Source organism: Nematolebias whitei, chromosome 13, assembly GCF_014905685.2.
Source record: "Nematolebias whitei isolate Nwh7 chromosome 13, NemWhi1, whole genome shotgun sequence".
Lineage (NCBI taxonomy): Eukaryota > Metazoa > Chordata > Actinopteri > Cyprinodontiformes > Rivulidae > Nematolebias > Nematolebias whitei.
In genome coordinates, this window is record NC_056510.1 from 31,096,929 (window position 1) to 31,118,985 (window position 22,057).

General features: G+C 42.2%; 1 protein-coding gene across 1 annotated transcript in view; it reads left to right on the top strand.

The window, feature by feature from the left end:
• itgbl1 (integrin, beta-like 1) overlaps window positions 1-22,057 on the top strand; it is a 156,703-nt gene that overhangs the window by 90,015 nt on the left and 44,631 nt on the right. The window contains exons 5-8 of the mRNA XM_037686687.1: window positions 855-995; window positions 11,235-11,375; window positions 11,932-12,078; window positions 18,953-19,069. Coding sequence (XP_037542615.1) covers window positions 855-995; window positions 11,235-11,375; window positions 11,932-12,078; window positions 18,953-19,069 — 546 coding nt within the window. The remainder of the gene's footprint in view (window positions 1-854; window positions 996-11,234; window positions 11,376-11,931; window positions 12,079-18,952; window positions 19,070-22,057) is intronic.

Sequence of the window (22,057 nt, forward strand, 5' to 3'; positions counted from 1 at the left end):
GATGCGTAGTTATGCACACGGGGAGCTGAGTGACAAGACGTTTTTTGGGCAAGCTTCCGCTTCTTACTGTGTTCGAATGGACCCAGTGAGGCGAGGACCACATCCGCTTCGCCCTTAACCCATCAGCGACAGCCTTAAAGGGCGAAGCCTATATGAAATAGAACGTTGGTTACGTACTGTAACCCCAGATTCTATGAATATAGGCGTAGCCCTTTAAGCGTCGGGCCTCACTGGCTCCTAAATGGCTGAAGAAAAAGCTATTTTGGGAGCCGATTTCCCGCTCTTAACGTAATTTATACGGACCGGGTGGGGCCCACACAGCAGGTGGGCGTGGACTAATTTTTTCAGTGCTTATGCTCTGCATAACGGGATAAACCCATCAGCGACAGCCTTAAAGGGCTACGCCTATATTCATAGAATCTGGGGTTACAGTACGTAACCAACGATTTCATATTATAAAATTCTGTGTTAATAAATTTAATATAAAATTGAGGTGCTATAATGTTTTATAAAACAGCTTTTGCATGAACAGCCATGTTTTTTTCTCTCCATATCTGAGTTTTTTTAATCCTCCTTCTGCTCTTGTATAAAAAATAACCTGAGGCCTCAGTTCTTGCAGTGGCAGTGTTAGTACAGGAGCCATCTACTTTGAATTTGACCCTGTTCAGACTAGCTGGTAATCTGATCAGAACTGTTTCTCCAATCTGATATTTTTCAAAAAGCTATTGGCAACAGGTAAGATATTGCCTGTTCATAAGCTTTCCACAGAAATCCACTTAAAAGAATCTGAGCTATCACTTTAAAATGAGTAAGACTTCTGCAAAAAACTTACGAGTTGTTCTATATGCTTTCAGGCCATGGCAAGTGTTACTGTGGAAACTGTTACTGTGCTGCTGGTTGGCATGGAGACAAATGCGAGTTTCAGTGTGACATCAGCCCTTGGGAAAGCAAGCGGAGGTGCATATCCCCAGATGGCAAAATCTGCAGCAACAGAGGTTTGTTCAGCCACTCAGACATCAGCATAGAGTTAGTCTTGTTTTTGAATGAAAAGTTCTTATCTAACAATTTTTAAATTATGTATAACAAGAATAGTTTTATAGGATTTTTTAAAAATCTTATTTTATCCAGAATGACTTTATATGATGGTCAAAACATTACGTGATGGTAAAATTATTTATTAAACAGTTTTTGTTTAACATAGACTAATCATTTTTGCCATTTAAGTCTATTAATCACAGTAAACTAGTTTCAAAGGCCATAAAACAATGAAGTGACTCATATTCAGCTTCAGTCATTACAACAAACAGCATCACAAACACCAGTTTAATGTGTGTTACTAGAAATAGGAAACAACCTGGTTGAAATGGGTTCATTCCATTTCTTGTTAGAAGCATGAGTTAAGGAAGAGCTTGACTTGTCTTGAGAAAAGCGCATTCTTATATCCTCTTCCGGTGGCTTGATTTTGGTAACAATTTAAACTTTTCTTTTTTCTTTTTCTGTGGCAAAGGCTACATATGTCCCTTGTACTTTTCACTATGTATTGATCACCTTTATTAAATACATTTAAAAGTGTTATTTATAATTTATTTGAAGATGCAGAATTCCAAATGTTCACCTAAGACTGATTAATTTCAATAAAGGGTGAAGGCTGAAGCTGCAGATTATAAACGCCTTATCATTCATCTTTACTTCTCATGAATAGAATTTATGTACATGAGATTTATATAAAGGCCAATAATTAAAAGAAGACAATGATAACAACACACCAGAGAACGTCAGTATTTTTGTCCATATATTTTCTTTTCTACACTCACAGATTTGCATTAGATTTTATTTGTATCATATATTGTATTGTAAATTTAATTTAAAAGATTTGTTGACATGTTTCTAATGTTTTACGTTTTTAAAATTTCATCACTGAAACTAATCCAAAATTTTACAACTCTGAAACAGTATTGTTTGATATTAGTTCTTGCAGGATTGAGGTTTTTTAAGACACATTTTCTCTAAAATATTTGGATATTTACAAGTAATGTTAGAATTTTTTGTTTCATACAAATTTGAGATGTTTGAACGGTTTTGTAGGCAATGACATAAAGTCGTGAGTTACTACTAATGATCATAAAATGTATTATCAGGTTAAAAAGTGGGATTAGAATCTGTGTTAAACATCATTCTTAGACAAAAGGAATGTCAACATACCGAAAGAAATGTTTTCTCTCTCTATCTCGTTTGACTACAAAAAATATATATTAAGAAAAATATAGAGCAAAAGAGAACACAAAGACTAGACTGTCTTAAAAAGAGATGTACTGTGAGACATCAGGTCTTGGAAAACAGGCAGTCACAGAAATAGATCTTTTACTTGGCTCAATTGACCTTGAGGGATTCCTGTGAATTTCTCTAAAATTAATTATTGTGGACCATCTAGTTATCACGTTAAATATTTGTAAAATATATTTTGCATCATTTTGGTACAACAATGAGCAGTAGATGAAAAAACACCATAAGCTAATTTTGTAGGTGTAAGGACTGGGTTTCCTCATTCGTTTTTCTGTGATTGTATTTATTTTTATTCTTGTTTCCAGGTTTATGTAGTTTCAGGTTCTGTCTTCTTTGCATCCCCTCCTTAGTGTGTGATGCTGCACACCTGGTCCTGCTTTTTCTCCTTAGGTGTTGCTGTTTAATGATTATACCTGCTAGCCAGGGCTTAATTTGGTAACCGATTGATGCTGGAATGCAAATAACAGGCAGGCCAGCTGGTGGTGGTGGTGGTGGTGGAGGGGGTACAGGGGTCCTCCCCAGAAAATTTTGAATAAAGTAGATGTGATTTCCTGCATTTTGGTGTGTTTTAACGGGTTGTTAAACATCTATATTTACAGTACCTACATTTGTAAACACTTGCATCCTAAACACCCTCCCCCCTTACCCGGGGTGTCCACCACTGAGTTTGAGCATGGCCTCCACGAGAAGCACCAATAACCTTGCAGCCAAAGCTCAAGGCAGCAACCTTAACAATGAGGTGTGGAACATGGCCCACTTAGACTCAATGTCCCCCACCTCAGCTGGGATGTGGTTAAAGCTCTCCCAGAGGTGTGAGTTTAATTAAGGTTTTTCTGACGTGTTCTTCTGCCAGGCACTCACAGAAAAAAACAAACAAAAAAAAACTCACTACACATTTAGGTCTAATGGGTTAGTCCGGCATCTTCTTCCACTATCTGATCCAACTCACTGCCAGATGGTGGTCAGTTGACAGCTCAGCTCCTCTCTTCACCCAAATGTTTAAAAATAAATAAATAAATAAATCAGATGACAGAACTCCAAATTCAATCATTTCAATCACTTAGGTTGTCCTGGTACCAAGTGAACTTATGGACACACTTATATTTGAATATGGTGTTCATGATGGACAAACCATGACTAGCACTGAAGTCCGTCAAGAGAACACTGCTCAGGATCAGATCAGAGAGGCTGTTCTTCCCAATCACACTCCTCAGGTCACACTATAATTACTCACGAGGGCAGTGAAGTTCCCCAGCAGGACAGGAGCACCATCCAGTACACCACCTAAGGACTCCAAGAGGGCTGAGTTGACAAGAACCGGGTTTAGGGATACGAACCAGATCACAGACAGCAGGAAGGTTTAAAAGATTTACTAATAAACTGCTTCTGGTGGCGGTCTTAGTCCTTGGGCCGGCACAATCTTCACAGACAGATGAGGGAGCGATTCATTGAAGGAGATGGTTCTGGTGACTTCATCGGTGGTGAAGATGAACCGGTTTTGAGACTGAGCTGAGCAGTGAGCAGCAAGGAGGGAAATCCAAATGGCAGGTTCAGAGAAACAGAAAAGGTCGATACACGGGTGGTCAGAGATCCGAAGCCAAACTTGAGACGAGATCCAAAAATCGTGGTCGTTATAGAGGAAGTCGAGGTCATTTCCATAAGCAGAGCAGATAATTCAAAACAGACAGGCAGAGAGCAAGGTGAGGAATCCGTGGAGCAGGCGTAAGGTCAAAACCAGGAAGACAAACGAGACTATGTCATGAATGCTGGACATTTCCTCACTGTGAGGCTTTCAATAATCTGGCACTGAGTAGTGTGGCTGTGGGGTTTAAATACAGGTGACAACAGGTGAGCTGCATGAGGGCTGATTGCAGTGACTCAGCAGAGTGGGTGTGGTTAAGTGAGCAGAGCAGGAAGTGCAGCTGCAGTGCAGTGATAGGCATTACAGAGACTGTAACATAAAACAGGGCATGAATGAAAAGAGAAACATGGCAGGTTGGAGCAGAAATGTGTTATGAGTAATGTGAACTGATGTTTGGGCATAGAAACAAACAACCATCAGAGCTCCCCCCGCAGGGAAGCTACCCTCTCATCTACTGTGGAAAACTCCAACACACAGGCATCAAGTTGAGGGGCTAAGAGTAGACCCACACCAGCTTGGTGCCTCTCACCATGGGCAACTCCAGAGTGGAATAAGGTCCAACCTCTCTCAAGGAGATCGGTTCCAGAGCCCATTCTGTGCGTTAAGGTGAGCCCAATTATATCTATTCATTACCTCTCAACCTCATGCACAAGCTCAGGCTCCTTGCCCGCCAGAGAGGTCACATCCATGTCCCAAGAGCTTTGTTAGGCCAGAGTCAGAGTGCCTAGGCATCCACCTTCATCCACTGCCCATGGCATCATGCACCCAACTTGTATGGTCCCTCCTGCAGGTGATGGACCCACAGGAAAGCAAACCCTAGTTGCTCCTTGGGGCTGAGCCTGACTGGGCCACGTGGGTAGCGACCTGGTCACCAGGCGCTCACCAGTGAGCCCTCACCCAGTCCTGGCTCAAGGATGGGGCACTTGTAACCCACATCCAGGCAAGGGACACAGAGCTCCTTGCTATTTTCTGTCCATTTGAGTCTTTGGATTTACTCTTTTTCTGGTCTGTCACCTAGGACAAATCTCCCTTGGGAGACCCTACCAGGGGCAATTACATTTCCCCCCGACAGCATAGCTCCTAGGATAATTCAGGCGCACAAACTCCTGATCCACGATAAGGTGGCATTTCAAGGAGGAAATCCTCACAGGTTAGGTTAGATAGCAGTTTCTCAAGAGGTTGGCTAGTGAACATCATGGAGTATCATTTAAGAGTTCAATAAAGAATAATGGTGCAACTCAGCCTTAAATATGTTGCAGGAGTAATCAGCGGTCATAGCTGACAGCTGCTGTGAGTGCTGTCAGAGTTAGCACCGCCACATGAACACCCCTCTCACACTCAACTTGAAAATTAGGGTGATTAGTGGAAGAAAAACAGAACAAGAATAGGGATCTTGACAAGGTTTTAAATGATCTTAAGTTTGTTTTTCTAAAACCACGCTTGTTTTATTGTATATAAATACCAAAGCAGACTGAGTTAACTCTTCTTCTTCTTTCGGCTGCTCCCTTCTTCAGAGGTCGCCACAGCGAACTAAGTCGCACGAACTGAGATAACTGTAAGCTTTAAATTTGTTTAGTTAAAAATCGCATTTTGCAGCATTTTGCAGCATTTTGCAGCTCATTTGTAGAACAACACACTACTGTACAGAAAAGGTGTGAAAAATATTTGAAATGCAAAATGAAAGTTGGTGTGCACACGTAGTCATCTTTCAGTGTTTAATTAGTAATGTAATTTCGATAAATTTGAAAAGGTTGGTGTTGTACCATTTCTTTTTAATATTGTATTGATTGTTCCTTAAATTGTCATAGAATGTGGTGAAAACTGAGGAGGTGAGAAAGGTCCAAAAAATAAAACTCAATACAAAATGTAAAAAAGTTAAACCTGGTCCTCTGGACATTCAAAAAACAAACAAAAAAAAAGAATTGTAGAAACGTTTTGTCTTTCATCCAAAAGACTTCTTCAGTCTGAGGTGCTCTATTCAGCTCAGTCTTATAAATAGCACCCTCTCGCAGTGGATGAAAAGAGAAAAGAGATCCAGGAAGATCCAGGTAGGAGATCAGGAAGTGGATACAAAAGAAGTTGATAGATTTCCTGAAAATTTTGGAGGAGGACAAGTCTATTGACCGTATTCTGTACCACAGACTGTACCCAGGGGAGGCCACACCTAGTCTGTGTGGTTTACCTAAAATCCACAAACAAGGTGTACCTTTAAGACCAATTGTTAGCATGATTAACTCTGTCACTTACAATGTTTCCAAATATCTTGCATCTGTACTCATCCCTTTAGTTGGCAGCTCAGAACACCACATACAGAACACCATGGACTTTGTGGATAAGGTGAGGGATGTCATCATGGAGACTGATGAAACAATGGTCTCTTTTGATGTCACATCACTCTTTACGTGCATTCCTGTTGATGATGCAGTAGAGGTGGTCAGTTTAAGATTAAAATCAGACACCACTCTGAGCAGCAGGACCACACTTTCCACAGAGCAACTGTGTCAACTCTTGAAACTGTGCCTGCACTCAACCTACTTCACATATGGGGAGCAATATTATAGGCATAAACATGGGTGTGCTATGGGGTCTCCAGCTCTGTGGATAAATATATCAAGTTCACACGAGAAGATGTAGAAAATGGCAGGCTGGCTTTCTTGGACTGTGAGGTCTCAGTCTCTGATAGATGACATTTGCAAACTGAGATGTACCGCAAACCCACCCACACAGACCAGTATTTGCAGTTTGACTCCCATCACCCTTTGGAGCACAAGTTAGGAGTCATCAGGACCTGTACCACAGAGCAGACAGCATCCCCACTAACTCAGGAACCAGGCAGAAGGCGAAATCCCACACAAGACAGGCTCTAGAGCAATGTGGATATCCTAACTGGGCCTTCCTGAAAGCAAAGAAGAAACCCAAACATGACTCCAGTCAGCCATCAGGTAAAAAGGGGGAACCAAGACCCAGACCAGTGGTTCTTCCATATGTTGTGGGAGTATCAGAGAAACTGAGACGTTTAGTTTCTAAACACAACGCCCCAGTGGCTTTTAAACCCCAAAATACATTATGGCAAAGACTGGTTCATCCCAAAGATCCAGTCCCCCGGCACAAACAGAGTAATATTGTGTATGCTGTTCAGTGTCAGGAGGGCTGTGATCAGTCTTACATCGGGGAAACTAAAAAGCCACTGACCAAAAGGATGGCCCAGCACAGAAGATCAACATCATCAGCTCAGGAATCTGCAGTCTACACTCATCTCCAGGCCAGCGGTCACTCTTTCAGGGATGAAGATGTTCACATCCTTAATAGAGAGGAACGATGGTTTGAGAGAGGAGTAAAGGAGGCCATCTTTGTGAAAATTAACTGTTCATCATTAAACAGGGGTGGAGGCCGCCGTGATCAATTGTCTCCCTCTTACAACGCTGTTATTGCTAGTATCACTCAGCCCCCTGTGAATAGTAAACAGTCATCAGTGTGCTAATGATCCATTGTTAGGCTGATGTTCCTCCTTGACCATGTGAGCAACTGGTTTTGGTTGTCAGCAGCAAACTGGTTGATCCACTCTGAGAAGGTGCTATTTAAGAGACCGAGCTGAATACAGCACCTCAGACTGAAGAAGTATTTTGGATGAAAGACGAAACGTTTCTACAATTTATTTACTTTTTGAATGTCCAGAGGACCAGATTGAACTTTTTTTAGATTTTTCGACCTGGATTATTGAGCATGCATCACGATATCAATACAAAATGTGAAATACTACAAAGATTGTAAAATGGCCTGTTAAGCAAAAATTAGGAGAAAGATAAAAATCTGTCTGTGAACAAAGAAAACTTGGCAGATCAACAAATTACAAATTAATATGTAAAACAATCCGAAGGAGCTGATGATAAAAGCTGATGAGAAAACAGCTGGGATGACCCTAAGTTGAAATATCTGTTCATGTTTCATACATGTTCAGATTTCTTGAAGTGGCGTTCTGTAAAAATGAGCAACCAAAATCTTACCTGCTCTTTAAACGCCATCATATGGAGAAATAAAGTTTAATTTAATTTAATTTAAAGTGTAATTGTAACTGGATTGAGGAGCTAATGGCTTAAAGATGGGATTTTATTTAAAGAAACCTTCACATCACTGTCAATTTCAAATTGCATTGTTGCGTACATGGAGCTTGGTGCATTTTTGCAGCACAAATATCAACAACATCTAGTTGTGTCACATCTGGGACAGCTAGAACACTATCAGCAGGAATATCAGGTTATTTCTTACAAAATATTTGGGTAAAACAAAATGTGTGGAGTTAAAGTTTACAAAAAATAGCAATTACATGAACTTGAACACAAATTTCAGACCAAAACCCAGAGACCTTCAAAATAACACATATAGGTATAGCACCACCTAACTTTGTAAAGCTGCGAAAATAATATTTTTTTATTGTAGAAATACAAATGTGTACTGTATATTCTTTTCACCAGATGATTTGGATATTTTTTATAATGGAAACTTTCTTAATTATCATTATTCACAACCATTGCAATTATGTTGAACAAAACAAGGTACAGTGATAAAAAAAAAACCTCCATTATTCAATATAAATATAGAGCAATGAAGTGTTTTGTATTGTCGGTGATAGTAAATGTTATCTCATCAGTCACTTTAATGTTCTTCAGACACTTTGAGACAAAGGTGAGAAAGGTGAAAGGTGAATCAGACTGGTAGCTCCCAACAGATGGTTCTGATTCATCCCATCAAAGTGTGAATGATTGCTTGGCTTTCACAGCAGACAATAAAACACATCAGCACCATGGTGCCACAAGAAAAAAAAAAAAAAAAACAGAACTCCATTCTTTTTTTCTTAATCAAAATAATTGTATGCATATGACTGTATGAAGCTTTTTGTGTGTAGATGAAAGCTGGTCGTTGCTGGAAAAACTCGATTTTCTTGGGCAAAAGCGGAGGGAAATTAAGTAAAATGTTCTCTTTAATCACCACCATTTTTTTGTGTTAACAGAATATTTATGTACATCTAAAGTGTGTTGAATGGCTCAGATAAAGCTTGGTTGTGACATTGTGTCAGACAGAAAATGTATAGGTGTATTAATCCAGGGCTCTGAGGTTATATAATGGAGTCTATGCACCGCCATGAGCCTGACATGAGACAGCTTCAGCCCGCAGGCTCTGCCAGCTGGCCGGCTCTCCCAGAGTTCCCTGCATTCTGTCATCTCGGATAAGAGAAAATGGGATTTCCAGTGGCTGCTGCTCAGCTGATCCCTGTGGTTGGACATTTAGAAAGACTAGTGAGTGAGATCAATAAGAAAAAAAATTGAAACAGAGGAAATCAGCAGGGATCCGTTTTGGTGGCCTTAGGATTGTGTCTCTGCTTTTTGCAGATGATGTGGTCTTATTGGCTTCATCAGATCATGATCTACAGCTTTCGCTGGAGCGGTTCGCAGCCGAATGCGACGCGGCCGGGATGAAGATCAGTTCCTCCAAATCCGAGGCCATGGTCTTGAGCTGGAAAAGGGTAGAGTGCCCTCTCCGGGTCAGGGAGGAGGTCCTACCCCAAGTGGAGGAGTTCAAGTATCTTGGGGTCTTGTTCACGAATGAGGGAAAAATGGAGCGTGAGATCGATAGGCGGATAGGTGCCGCGTCTGCAGTGAAGCGGGCGCTGTACAGGTCTGTAGTGGTGAAGAGAGAGCTGAGTCAAAAGGCGAAACTCTCAATTTACCAATCGATCTATGTTCCCACCCTCATCTATGGTCACGAGCTTTGGGTTGTGACCGAAAGAATGAGATCTCGGATACAAGCGGCCGAAACGAGTTTTCTCCGCAGGGTGTCTGGGCTCTCCCTTAGAGACAGGGTGAGAAGCTCGATCATCCGGGAGGGACTCAGAGTAGAGCCGCTGCTTCTCCACGTCGAGAGGAGCCAGTTGAGGTGGCTTGGGCATCTGTTTAGGATGCCTTCTGGACGCCTCCCTGGTGAGGTGTTCCGGACACGTCCCACCGGAAGGAGGCCCAGAGGAAGACCCAGGACACGCTGGAGGGCCTATGTTTCTCGGCTGGCCTGGGAACGCCTCGGGATTCCCCCGGAAGAGCTGGCCCAAGTGGCTGGGGAGAGGGAAGTCTGGGCCTCCCTTCTTAGGCTGCTACCCCCGCGACCCGACCCCGGATAAGCGGAAGAAAATGGATGGATGGATGGATGGATGGAAATCAGCATTAACCATTTTGACTGCAGCTTTTGCTTAATTTTAAGAAAAGCAAAAAGTCATCTTTGTAAGAAGAATGAAAGAGTGATTCAATCTAAATTTGAACAATTTTATCTTTAATTTCACATTGCTGGTTTTTGAGATTTGTGTTTGAAACGTAGATAAAGAACTGTAATAATAATTATTCTAACTCACTATAGTTAGGCCATCTTAGCTCAGTGGTCAGTGCTGCTGTCTTATCATTTTGAGACTGCAGGTTCAGTCTCAGGATGCCTCTGGAAGAATATCTGGCATAAAAGGGGCCGACATGTGGTAGAGGTAAAGCAGCCGACTTGGGACCAGAAAGTTGCGGTTCGACTCCCCGCCATTCCCACATGCCGTGGTGTCCCTGTGCAAGAAAACCCAATCCCCAATTGCTCCCTGTGTGCCCACATAGCTGCTCATTGCCCCACCTGGGTGTACCTCACATGTGATGGGTTAAATGCAGAAAACTAAATTTGTCATTGTATGGGAACATACAATGATGACAACACATAGCAATTTACTTTGTAAAACAATTGCCAAATCATCTGTGAGTTCTCTGGCTATGGCAACCCATGCAGAGATGAGCAGCTGAAACTGCTTCTGCTATTTACTCTAATTTAAAGTTGTTTTATGAAAAAAATGTTATTTCGACATAATAGTAAAAACAAGTTTTTATCCAGGAACGTAAGTACATATTTAATAAGACATACCCAGCAATAAAATAAAGTTGTGGAGCATTAAGTGCAGAACCACTAAACTGAGGAACAGCTTCCACCCTGAAGCTGTTAGACTGATGAAAATATAACCAGGATAATCAATGTGAAAAAAAAAAATCACTGCCACTTTGATTGGTGATATGTGCTGCTGATTATCCATACTGTTGATCTCATGCTGCTGATTATCCATACTGTTGATCTCATGCTGCTGATTATTATCCATGCTGCTCTATTCCTTTGTCCTCATCTACTCATACAGACTCATGTTTGTGCTGCTGTTGTTCGGTGTATTGTTTTGCACAATTAGTGTTTAGCATATTTCTTAGTTTATATTGGTTTATGTGTTTGTTGTTCCTGTGGTCATCAGGGACATGTGTTTGTGGGGAGTGTACCTGCTATGATGTGGATCCCTCTGGTGACTGGGGGGACATTCATGGAGACACTTGTGAGTGCGATGAGAGGAACTGCCATGCAACATATGATCGATACACAGATGATTACTGCTCAGGTCAGAATGCTGCAATGTTAATAAAAATGCTTTCAGGTTTTAAACTCCATTTAACTGGATTCAAGATCCTATCATAGGCTGTACAGATGACAGTGATATTAATCTTGGCTAAAATAGTAAACTCTGCCTTTGCTTTAAAATGGAAACTGTTTTGAGATTTTTAATTAGCATTTGATGAGATGTATTGTTTTCTAAAAGTAAACAATATTTTTTTTCTGTATGTTCAAATCCAATCTACATTTTTGTTAATAATACTGTCATGCAACTTTGTTCCCACTGAAGCAAGTTTTTCATATAAATTAAGGACAAACGTGTATGAGTTAATGACAACATCTGCACTTTTTTATAGAATTCAGAAAAAGATAGCAAAGCAGGCATTCATTAAGCCAAATAAGTTTCTTTGCCAACTAATTTGGCACCTTTTCACTTCTATGACCAATCAATCTCACATAATGTGTTTCTTTTTCTGTCCTGGATAGAATTATTTAATTTCTGATTGCTTAAATCCACCCCTTTGTTTCTCTTCTGGGCATCCTCCAACTCTCTTTCTTGGCAGGTCATGGTCAGTGTAATTGCGGAAGGTGTGACTGCAAGGATGGCTGGACAGGAAAGAAGTGTGAGCATCTTTTGAGTTGTTCGTTGTCTTTGGAGAGCAGTCTGAAGAAATGCAGAGGAGCATCAAATTTACCCTGCAACGGACGAGGTATCCTTCAGTTGCCAAGGTTACTGCAGTTGTGCTCCCACATCCTAATGTTAAACAAAACCTTTCCAATGTTTCATAGTCTTTTGACATGTTAAGAAGGTTTTTCAAAACATTGCCTTGCACAATATTCAAAAATATAATACTAATGCTAATCAATCCACAAACTTAACCATGCTTCTATAAATACTAGGTTTGTACTTTAAACGTGTCTGTCAGTTTGTCTGTTCTATTTTGTATAGGCTTCACCCTTTAAGGCTATCGCTAGTGGGTTTATCCCGTCGCGCGCAGTGCAGCACTGAGAACGTTAGTCCACGCCCACCGGCTGTGTGGGCCCCACCCCTGGTCCGTATAAATTACGGTAAGACCGGGCAATCGGCTTCCATTTTTTCTTCAACCAGCTAGCTAGCACTGTCAGAAGAACGAAGAAGGAAAAGATGTCCAGCTATGACCGGCACAACCTTTGATAAGGATGCCTGGGTCTCCACCACACCAACCTCTTGCTGTCCCGGTGAGCTCTTCCTTCCCGAGGAGAAGCAAAGACGAGCAGCCTTGTTCAAGGTAAGTGCCGAGGAGTGTTTCTCCGTGGCAGGCCGTTACCCGCTAGACTATGCCATCGCCTTTTCTAACGTTTTTTTCCTCGCGGTGAATCGGATGATTCCCTCGAAAAAGGCGATGTTAGCAGCAGCTCCGCTGAGTGTTTTTTTCTGTTGAGGGCCGCTACTCGCTGGACGATGCCACCACCTTTTCTAACTTGTTTTCCTTGCAGTGAATCGGATGTTTCCCTCGAATAAGGCATTGTTGGCAGCAGCTCCTCTGAGTGTTTGTCCGTGGCGGGCTGCTACTCGCTGTACGACATTATCACCTTTTCTAACGTTTTTTTCCTTGAGGTGAATAGGATGATTCCCTCGAAAAAGGTGATGCGGGCAGCAGCTCCGCTGAGTGTTTTTCCATGGCGGGAAGCTATGTGCGGGACGATGCCAGCGCCTTTCTTTGACTCAGAGTCACGCAGTGAATCTAATGACTCCTCCGAGAAAGGCGATGCTGGAAACAACCTCGCTGCCCCTTCCCTCCTGGAGAGCATAGTGACAGAAGAAGAGTGACAGAGCAGATGCTCAACCACCTCGGGTCTTCCCACGTTGGCGACCACACCGCTCCCAGCCTTCGGTGCCCTCCTCTCGGAGCTGCCAGGCATAATCTAGGAGGTTGCTAACACAAAGGGACTTTTCCATCCCTCGCCTCCCTCCACCCTGATTGGATGACCTAGTGGGAAGGTTTGGCTCCGCCCCGGCTCGTCGTCCTGATCCCATCTGGCCTCGCTGTTCAGCTTTGACGTCACACTGGAATGAAGTTGCAGCTGGGCCCGGCAAGCTGAAGACATCCTTCTCTACCTTTGCCTGCATCTCCAGAGTGGAGGGTTTTACCGATCAGTGTTTTTTCTCTCAGTCCCCCCCTTCCCCCCGGTGCCAAGCCTGGCAGAGGCGCTTGGGGCAAAAGCTTCCAGGATGGACCGGCAAACTATCTCTCCAGGGAAGCATGACCAGAGTGTTACAAATCTCTCCAACCGAGCTCACCAGTGCACATCCCAGGCAGTCGCGGTGAACAACAACATCGCTCTGTTGGTCTACTCCACGACAGCTGCAGCCTCCACCAAAACGACGTCTCACTCAGAAAGTGTTCACGCCTCCTCTTAGTGCGTGGCAGCTCACCTCAGCTCTAATGTGAGACCTCAGCCTGGGCTCAGCACAGAGGCACACATAAAGCCTTTTTTCTGTCGGAGCCCCCCTTGGGTTCCCCTCGGAGAATCTCCGGAGCGAGTGATGGCAGTAAGGGTTTTTAGTCTGGTTGACGTTCATGAGAAACACAACACAACACAAAATGCATCCCCCTTCTCCAAGCATTACTCAGAGTGGCAGCGAGTGTGTTCCCTGGACAGATGGACGGACCGTCTGATCAGCAGGGGTTACACGCTGCAGTTCGCAGCTCAACCCCCAATGTTCAGAGGGATTGTAGAGACGTTTCTGTCTTTTCCAGAATAGAGCTTGTCTCTCTAGTCAGAAGTTCAGGAATTTCTGATGATTAAAATGTGATTTCCAGAGTTCCCAACAGAGAGGAAAATACTTTTTTTTTCCCTCCCACTACTTCCTGGTTCTGAAAAAAAAACAGAGGGATGAGACCCATTCTCGACCTGTTCAAGTTCAACAGTTCAATCATGGGGAGACAAGTCCACATGTTCACAATCAAACAGCTGCTGGAGAACTTCACCAGAACGACTGGTTCACCTCCATAGATCTTAATGGTGCATTTTTCTCCTCCAGGCAGGAAGAGCAATCAAGAGTTACCCAGAAATAGATCAGCATCTTTGGGTCTGTCCGCTGAACGGATCCGTTTAGAAAAGATGGACCTCCCACAGGATGTGGTACATACATTTCAGGGTGCTTGAGCTGCTTCCACCACAACGCTGTATACATCAAGTGGACAGTTTTTCAGCGCTGGTGCACAGAGAAAGGTGTGGAGGCCATCTCATATCCACTAGGTGGTGTGCTGTCATTTCTACAGCAACTGATGGACAGAAATTTAGCATTCAGCACAATTAAAACTTATGCTGCAGCTATTTCTTCCTGTCATGAGGTTTTTCTGTGACAGAACAGTTCTTAACCACCTACTGATGAAGCGTTTTTCTGAAAGGTGTACAGAGACACAGACCTGTGTCATGTCCACTAGTTCCACAGTGAGACCTAATTTTGGTCCTGCAAGCTCTGATCAAAGCTCCTTCTAAGCCTTTAGATCAGGTTTTACTTAAATTTCTGTCATTTAAAACAGCCCTGCTGTTAGCTCTGATGTCGGCAAAGACAGTGAGTGTTTGTTTGCTCTCTCTGTTGCTCCCTCATGTCTCAGAATTCAAGCTGATGGCAGTTCAGCTGTATTGCGTTTTAACCCTGCTCTGAAAAACATCACAAGCTCATTCAGATCGAGAGTGATAACCTTGTATGGGTTTTATCCTCTTCCTCATAATTCTGAGGAGGAAGCAACATCTCACCTCCTTCTGTCCCATGCGTGTGCTTTCGTGTTACGTGGTGCACACGGCCGCACTGCACCACTTTCAGTGGCTGTTCGTGCATTACAGGGACAGCTCTTCAGGACGCCCTCTATCCACCCAGTGCCTCTCACACTGGTTGTGTGAGGCTATTTCTGAAGCTTACAGTTAATCTGGACTGGATCCTCCAGAGAATCTCAGCGCATTCCACCAGAGGATTTTCATCCTCTATGGCTCTGCATGGAGGGATGACAGTGGAGGATATTTGTATGGCGGCTGCCCATGGTCATCGCCATGTTCAATTATTTGTTTTTATCTACGTGATGTTTCTACTTTCTCCATGACCCATTCTGTTCTCAGGGTTCTGACAGAATGATTATTATTCGTTTCATGGATCCTCACTTTTGAGCTCACACCTGCCTGCAAGCAGTCATAGTGTGAGATATTTATTATCAGCCACAAGTTCATGACTGCTGATTTTATCATTATTAATCGGTTCATCGGTTCATCCTGAGGAGCCGTTGGCCTGCTCTGTTCATCGTTACACTGTTACATTTCGTATCCTCCCTTGTTCCTATTCACAGCAGCAGGTCTGCTATCTCAGCCTTTTTCTTTACCAGAGATCTTTTCTCCGGTACACGCAATTACGCAGCGTGTAATTACGCACACAGAAGGCTGAGTGATTAAATGATTTTTTCTCTTTTTTTGTGCAAGCAGGTGCTTCATGTTGTGTCTGAATGGACCCAGTGAGGCATAGACTACATCTGCTTCGCCTTTAACCCACTAGCGATAGCCTTAAAGGGTGAAGCCTATACGAAATAGAACGTTGGTTACGTACTGTATCCTCAGATCCTATGAGTATAGGCACAGCCCTTTAAACTCTGGACCTCACTGGATCCTAAATGACTGAAGAAAAAAAGCTATTTGGGAGCCGATTGCCCGGTTTTACCGTAATTTATATGGACCGGGGGTGGGGCCCACACAGCCGGTGGGCGTGGACTAAAGATTTCAGCGCTGCGCTGCGAGCGATGGGATAAACCCACTAGCGATAGCCTTAAAGGGCTGCACCTATATTCATAGAATCTGGGGTTACAGTACGTAACCAACTTTGTGTGTGCTGTCATGTGCACTGTTGATATATGGGAAAGATTGCAGCTATGGCTTGAACTGTCAAACAGATGTTTAGTTCTTAAAAATATCAAGAAAATATCAGAAATGTGCAAGGTAAGAACTATAGTTACTCAGAAAGCCTTCTAAAAACACTGCAAATTAGTATTTTGGGGTAACAGAAGCACAATGTTGGCATTTATTATGGCTTAACAATGGGCATGCAATTTCCATAAGCACACACACATTTTTGTAAACACATTAATCCTTGGAGCTTGGTTAAATTCTTAGTTATTTTTTAAAATGTTAACACAAAAAATGCACACAACAGCATTATTTTAATACAGTAGATAATAAATAATTGTGTGTTGACTAATCAGAAACATGAACATTTGAAAATCTGTCAGGGACCTGACATATGACAGAACGAGGTAGAAAATATCTTTTCTATCTTGGATAATTTATTTGCTGTACTAAAATATTCTTACATAGCTGTTTTGAATATTTACTACTGTTTCTGAACATATGAAATGACCAGATTTGAACACTCCACATGTAATATGAACCTGTAAAAGTCCACCCAATCAAGACAACAGCAACTTTGTTTTATGTCTCATCTTCATTTGGTTCTGGCTCAGGTCCACAGTCAACAATTTGTGAACTTATACCAATAACTAAGCATTGTCCTTTTCTCTTAAATATGGCAAAACTTAGTTTTTCACACAGTACCCCCCCCCCCCCCCCCAGTTAAAGTCAATGAAATGGCACGCACCTAAAACAGCATGACAAATTAAACAAACACTAACTCACAGACTGATGGTGAGGTTTGACGACCACAGAGTTAATCGATAAGGCAAGGGTGTAATGACATTACCAGTTACTGGGGTAACTGAGTTCTCAGAGCAGATGGCGTTATGTTGTGTGGAAAGCAGGGAGAGAGATCACCATAAGTGTTTTTGTGCGTGTGCACATTTGGATGTGTGGACAGAAAAAGTGTCAGTAATCTGATACGAGCAACACATCGAAGGCTGTTTTCAGTCTTGCAAATGTCTTCAACACTATTTATTGTCGCCACTAATTCCACTAAGTGAGTCATCGGAAAATAATCCCAGGAAAGTTCTCATCATGGGTACAATTCAGGCGTTATTTAATGCTGCAGTCACAAAATGTACCCAGCAAGGCTACAAACATGAAAAATATTCAGTTAGTAGTGACTGCACAGTGCACACAGAACAAACACCAAGTTTAATGAATCAAAACAAACATGGCATACAGTATGGTTTGTCTTTTTTATTGTTCTTGCTGACTACAAAGCATCTCTTAGTGTTGAAAAGTGATCAAAATTTGTTTGAATCTTATTTTGCCTTTGCTCAAGATATTTCATAAAATGTTTTCATATTTTTGTAAAACAGAAAGTTTCACTTTTTGATTTTTCATTGTTTCTTTTTATTTATTTTGTGTGTCCGTGCTTTGGAAAATGCGCTCAGTTCAGGCATTAAAAAAAAGTAATAATAATTTAATAATTTGTAGAACTACATTCTGAAAAACAAGTAGGTATTTCCTGATATCTTGGTTGCAATGATGCACAATAAGAATTACATTTTTGAATAGTTCTCCTGACAAAACTTGCTCCATCCATCCTGCTTTCCTTGCCAGCAGCAAGTTTTCTTCTTTTTAACTCTTGTATACTATAGATTTTCTTGTTTCCATCCATCCATCCATCCATCATCTTTACCCGCCTCTCCCTTTTCGGGTCGCGGGGATCACAGTGCCCATGTCCAGCCATCACTGTGCGAGAGACAGGGGACACCCTGGACATGTCTCCAGTCCATCACAGGGACACATAGAGACAAACAACCATTCACTCTCTCACTCACACCTAGAAACAATTTAGAGTTACCAATGCATGTTTTTGGTCTGTGGGAGGAAACTGGAGTACCTGGAGAAAACCCACGCATGCACGGAAAGAACATGCAAACTCCACAAAGAAAGGCCCCTGGACCGGGATTTGAACCGGGGACCTGCTCGCTGAGGCACTGTAAGAAAATTATTAAAAATAAAAAATATATCATTTGAGACACATTATAAATTGGTACACAGTTGTCGGGTTTGTGGGCCTTCCTTCTATTTTTGGCTGTTTCATTAAAGAAGATCACAACACAACAAAAAAAGGCAAACACAAGAAAGATTTGGGTATTTGTTGAGTAATTAGTGGAGAAAATCTTTTAGCTCTAAAGATTTCACAAGTTTTGCACGTTGGAAATACTTCTTATCTGTCTGTGTGCTATCTGTTGTAATATGTATTATACTATGCCTGTTAAAATGGTAGCTAAGCAGATGTGCTGCATAACTTCAGTGTTGGCTTAGCATAGATCATGTTTTTTTAATGAGGTTCAACGTTAGCAAGTTCACTCAGTAACCCTCTCAATGGCCTTGGCAGCTCATTGATTGAAGTGGAATAGCAACATCTTGAGAGGTGTGTGTGTGTGTGTGCGTAGGTGTGTGTGTGTGTTAGTATTTGTGTAGCTGTCAATGTTTGTTATTACATCCATATGAGATTTTGTGCCTTTTCTTGATATTAAATCAGTCTTAGAATATATTTTCACACGTGAAGATGGAAAGTATGCAACTTGGTTTCTTGAACTGTGAGTTGAATAAACTTAAAAATAGTACCTTTTTAAAAAATGTCTAGGGCACCTAGCTTAGAGGTAAAGAAATGTCTCTGTTTTTTAGGTCAATGCCAGTGTGGACAGTGCACTTGCCACCCACCGGGGGACAATCGAGTTCATGGCAAAAACTGTGAGTGTGATGACCGTCAGTGTGAAGACATGAGTGGAGAGGTTTGTAAAGGTGAGAATAAAAATACATCAGTGCACAAAAATATATTTTTATAGAAAAATATATCATAGAAAAGTGAATAGAAGTTATTGAAACTCTCACAAGTTATAATAATTTCTGTCTAAATTTTATTTTTCTACAGGAATACAATATTTACAGAATAAACATATACATATATTTGTACACATTGCTGGTTATTGTTGTGTTCTTAGGATTATTAGTTGAGGCTTCTGGGCAGAGCCTGTCCAAACACAAAACATCAAATTTACAGGCACAAACACATACACATCCCTCTAAACTCACTCTATGAAGCAGACAGTGGTACACTCACAGCCCCATGGAGCTGGTGGGTTGTTTATGAAGCAAAGAGGACTTCTCCAAACAAGGCATCCGAAAAGACATTGGGTGATCAAAAGCAAGAAACTTTATGGTTAAAGCCAACATTTTTCAGTAAGGTCATCTGGACAGTTTCTTTTTTGTGCTGAAACGTTTCGCCTTCGATCCAGAAGGCTTCATCAGTCAAGGAAACACACAACACAAAACGTTGTTTACGTACAGTAACCCCAGATTCTATGAGTATAGGTGTAGCCCTTTAAGAGCTGTCGCTGGTGGGTTTATCCCGTCATGCAAAGCACCGCACTGAAAAGTTTAGTCCACGCCCACCTCTTGTGTGAGCCCCACCCGGTCCATATAAATTACGTTAAGAGCGGGTAATCGGCTCCCAAATAGCTTTTTCTTCAGCCATTTAGGAGCCAGTGAGGCCCGACGCTTAAAGGGCTACGCCTATACTCATAGAATCTGGGGTTACAGTACGTAAACAACGTTCTATTTCGTATAGCTTCGCCCTTTAAGAGCTGTCGCTGGTGGGTTAAAGACGAAGCTTGATTTGGTCCCCGCCTCACTGGGTCCATTCGAACACCATAGGATGCACCCGCTTGCCCCCAAAAAACATCTTGTCACTCAGCTCTCCATGTACCATGTATCATGCACAGACGCGCGCTGCGTAGTTTACGCGTTCCGACTGCATGAACGCCCCGAAAAAGTTTTCAACGGGAAAGAGGAGAGGCTGAAAAGGGCCGTGAACAGAGCAGATCCACGGCTCTTCAACATGAACAGATTAATAATAAGTGAACTGATTATTAATCAAATGAACTGATTGTTGACAGAAGTCATGAACTGATTAGTGACCATAGAATAAGAACAACAGTCATAACCTGTGACTGATTACAACATCTCACACTGTAAATGCATGCAGTCAGATGTGAGTTTAAATGAGATTCCATGAAACAACAATATTCATTCTGTCAAGGCACTAAGGACAGAATGTGTCATGGAACAATCCGACACATCACGTAAATAAAAGCGAATAAATGAACAGGATGTTGACCACTTGGCCGCAGTGCAAATATCCTTCACCACTCGCTCCCCACGAGATTGGATGCTTCTCTCCCTCCCTCCCTCTCCTCTTTGCTTTGCTGCTCTGTCTGTCTGTGAAATTGCTGTGAGACTCTTGCATTTCTTCCGAACCATAATTATGGACTTGTTTTGTCCAGTTGGTCCCTCAACTCAATTTACAACATTTCTTCGAAGAGAAGACAGGCTTTGGGCAAGCCGATTTACCCTGTTGGCACATGCGCAGCTGGATATCTCATAGACTGGAAAACTTGATGATGTGTCTATCTCTGTTGCCATCTGTGGATTTTAAGGACACATATTTAATTGGATTCACGATAACTGGTTCCTGCTTTTTGGATTCTGCTAGTGCTGGTTTTATCTACAATCAAGGAATCTAAAAAAGTTAAATCTGGTCCTCTGGACATTCAAAAAAAACAAAACAAAGCAAATCAACAAAAAAATGTAGAAACGTTTCATCTCTCATCCGAGAGACTTCTTCAGTCTGAGGAGCTGTATTCAGCTCAGTCTCTTAAATAGCACCGTCTCAGAGTGGATCAACCAGTTTTGCTGCTAACAACCAAAACCAGCTGATCACATGCTCAAGAAGGACCATCAGCCTAACAATGGATCATTAGCTCACTGATGGCTGTTTACTGTTCACAGAGGGCTGAGTGATACTAGCAATCTCAGCATTGTAAGAGGGGGACAGTTGAACCCGGAGGCCTCCACCCCTGTTTAACGATGGACGATTTATTTTCACAAAGATGGCCTCCTTTACTTCTCTCTCAAACCATCGTTCCTCTCTGTCCAGGATGTGAACATCTTCAAGACCATTTGTTAGCATGATTAACTCTGTCACTTACAATGTTTCCAAATATCTTGCATCTGTACTCATCCCTTTAGTTGGCAGCTCAGAACACCACATACAGAACACCATGGACTTTGTGGATAAGGTGAGGGATGTCATCATGGAGACTGATGAAACAATGGTCTCTTTTGATGTCACATCACTCTTTACATGCATTCCTGTTGATGATACAGTAGAGGAGGTCAGTTTAAAATTAAAATCAGACACCACTCTGAGCAGCAGGACCACACTTTCCACAGAACAACTGTGTCAACTCTTGAAACTGTGCCTGCAGTCAACCTACTTCACATATGGGGAGCAATATTATAGGCAGAAACATGGGTGTGCTATGGGGTCTCCAGTTTCTCCTATTGTTGCCAACCTGTACATGGAGGAGGTAGAAAAGAGAGCCTTGACGTCCTTTTCAGGGACACCACCAAGTCATTGGTTCAGGTATGTTGACGACACCTGGGTTAAAATCAAATCTCAGGAAGTCCAACATTTTACTGACCACATCAGCTCTGTGGATAAATACATCAAGTTCACACGAGAAGATGTAAAAAATGGCAGGTTGGCTTTCTTCGACTGTGAGGTTTCAGTCTCTGATAGAGGACATTTGCAAACTGAGGTGTACCGCAAACCCAACCACACAGACCAGTATTTGCAGTTTGACTCCCATCACCCTTTGGAGCAAAAGTTAGGAGTCATCAGGACTCTGTATCACAGAGCAGACAGCATTCCCACTAGCTCAGGAGCCA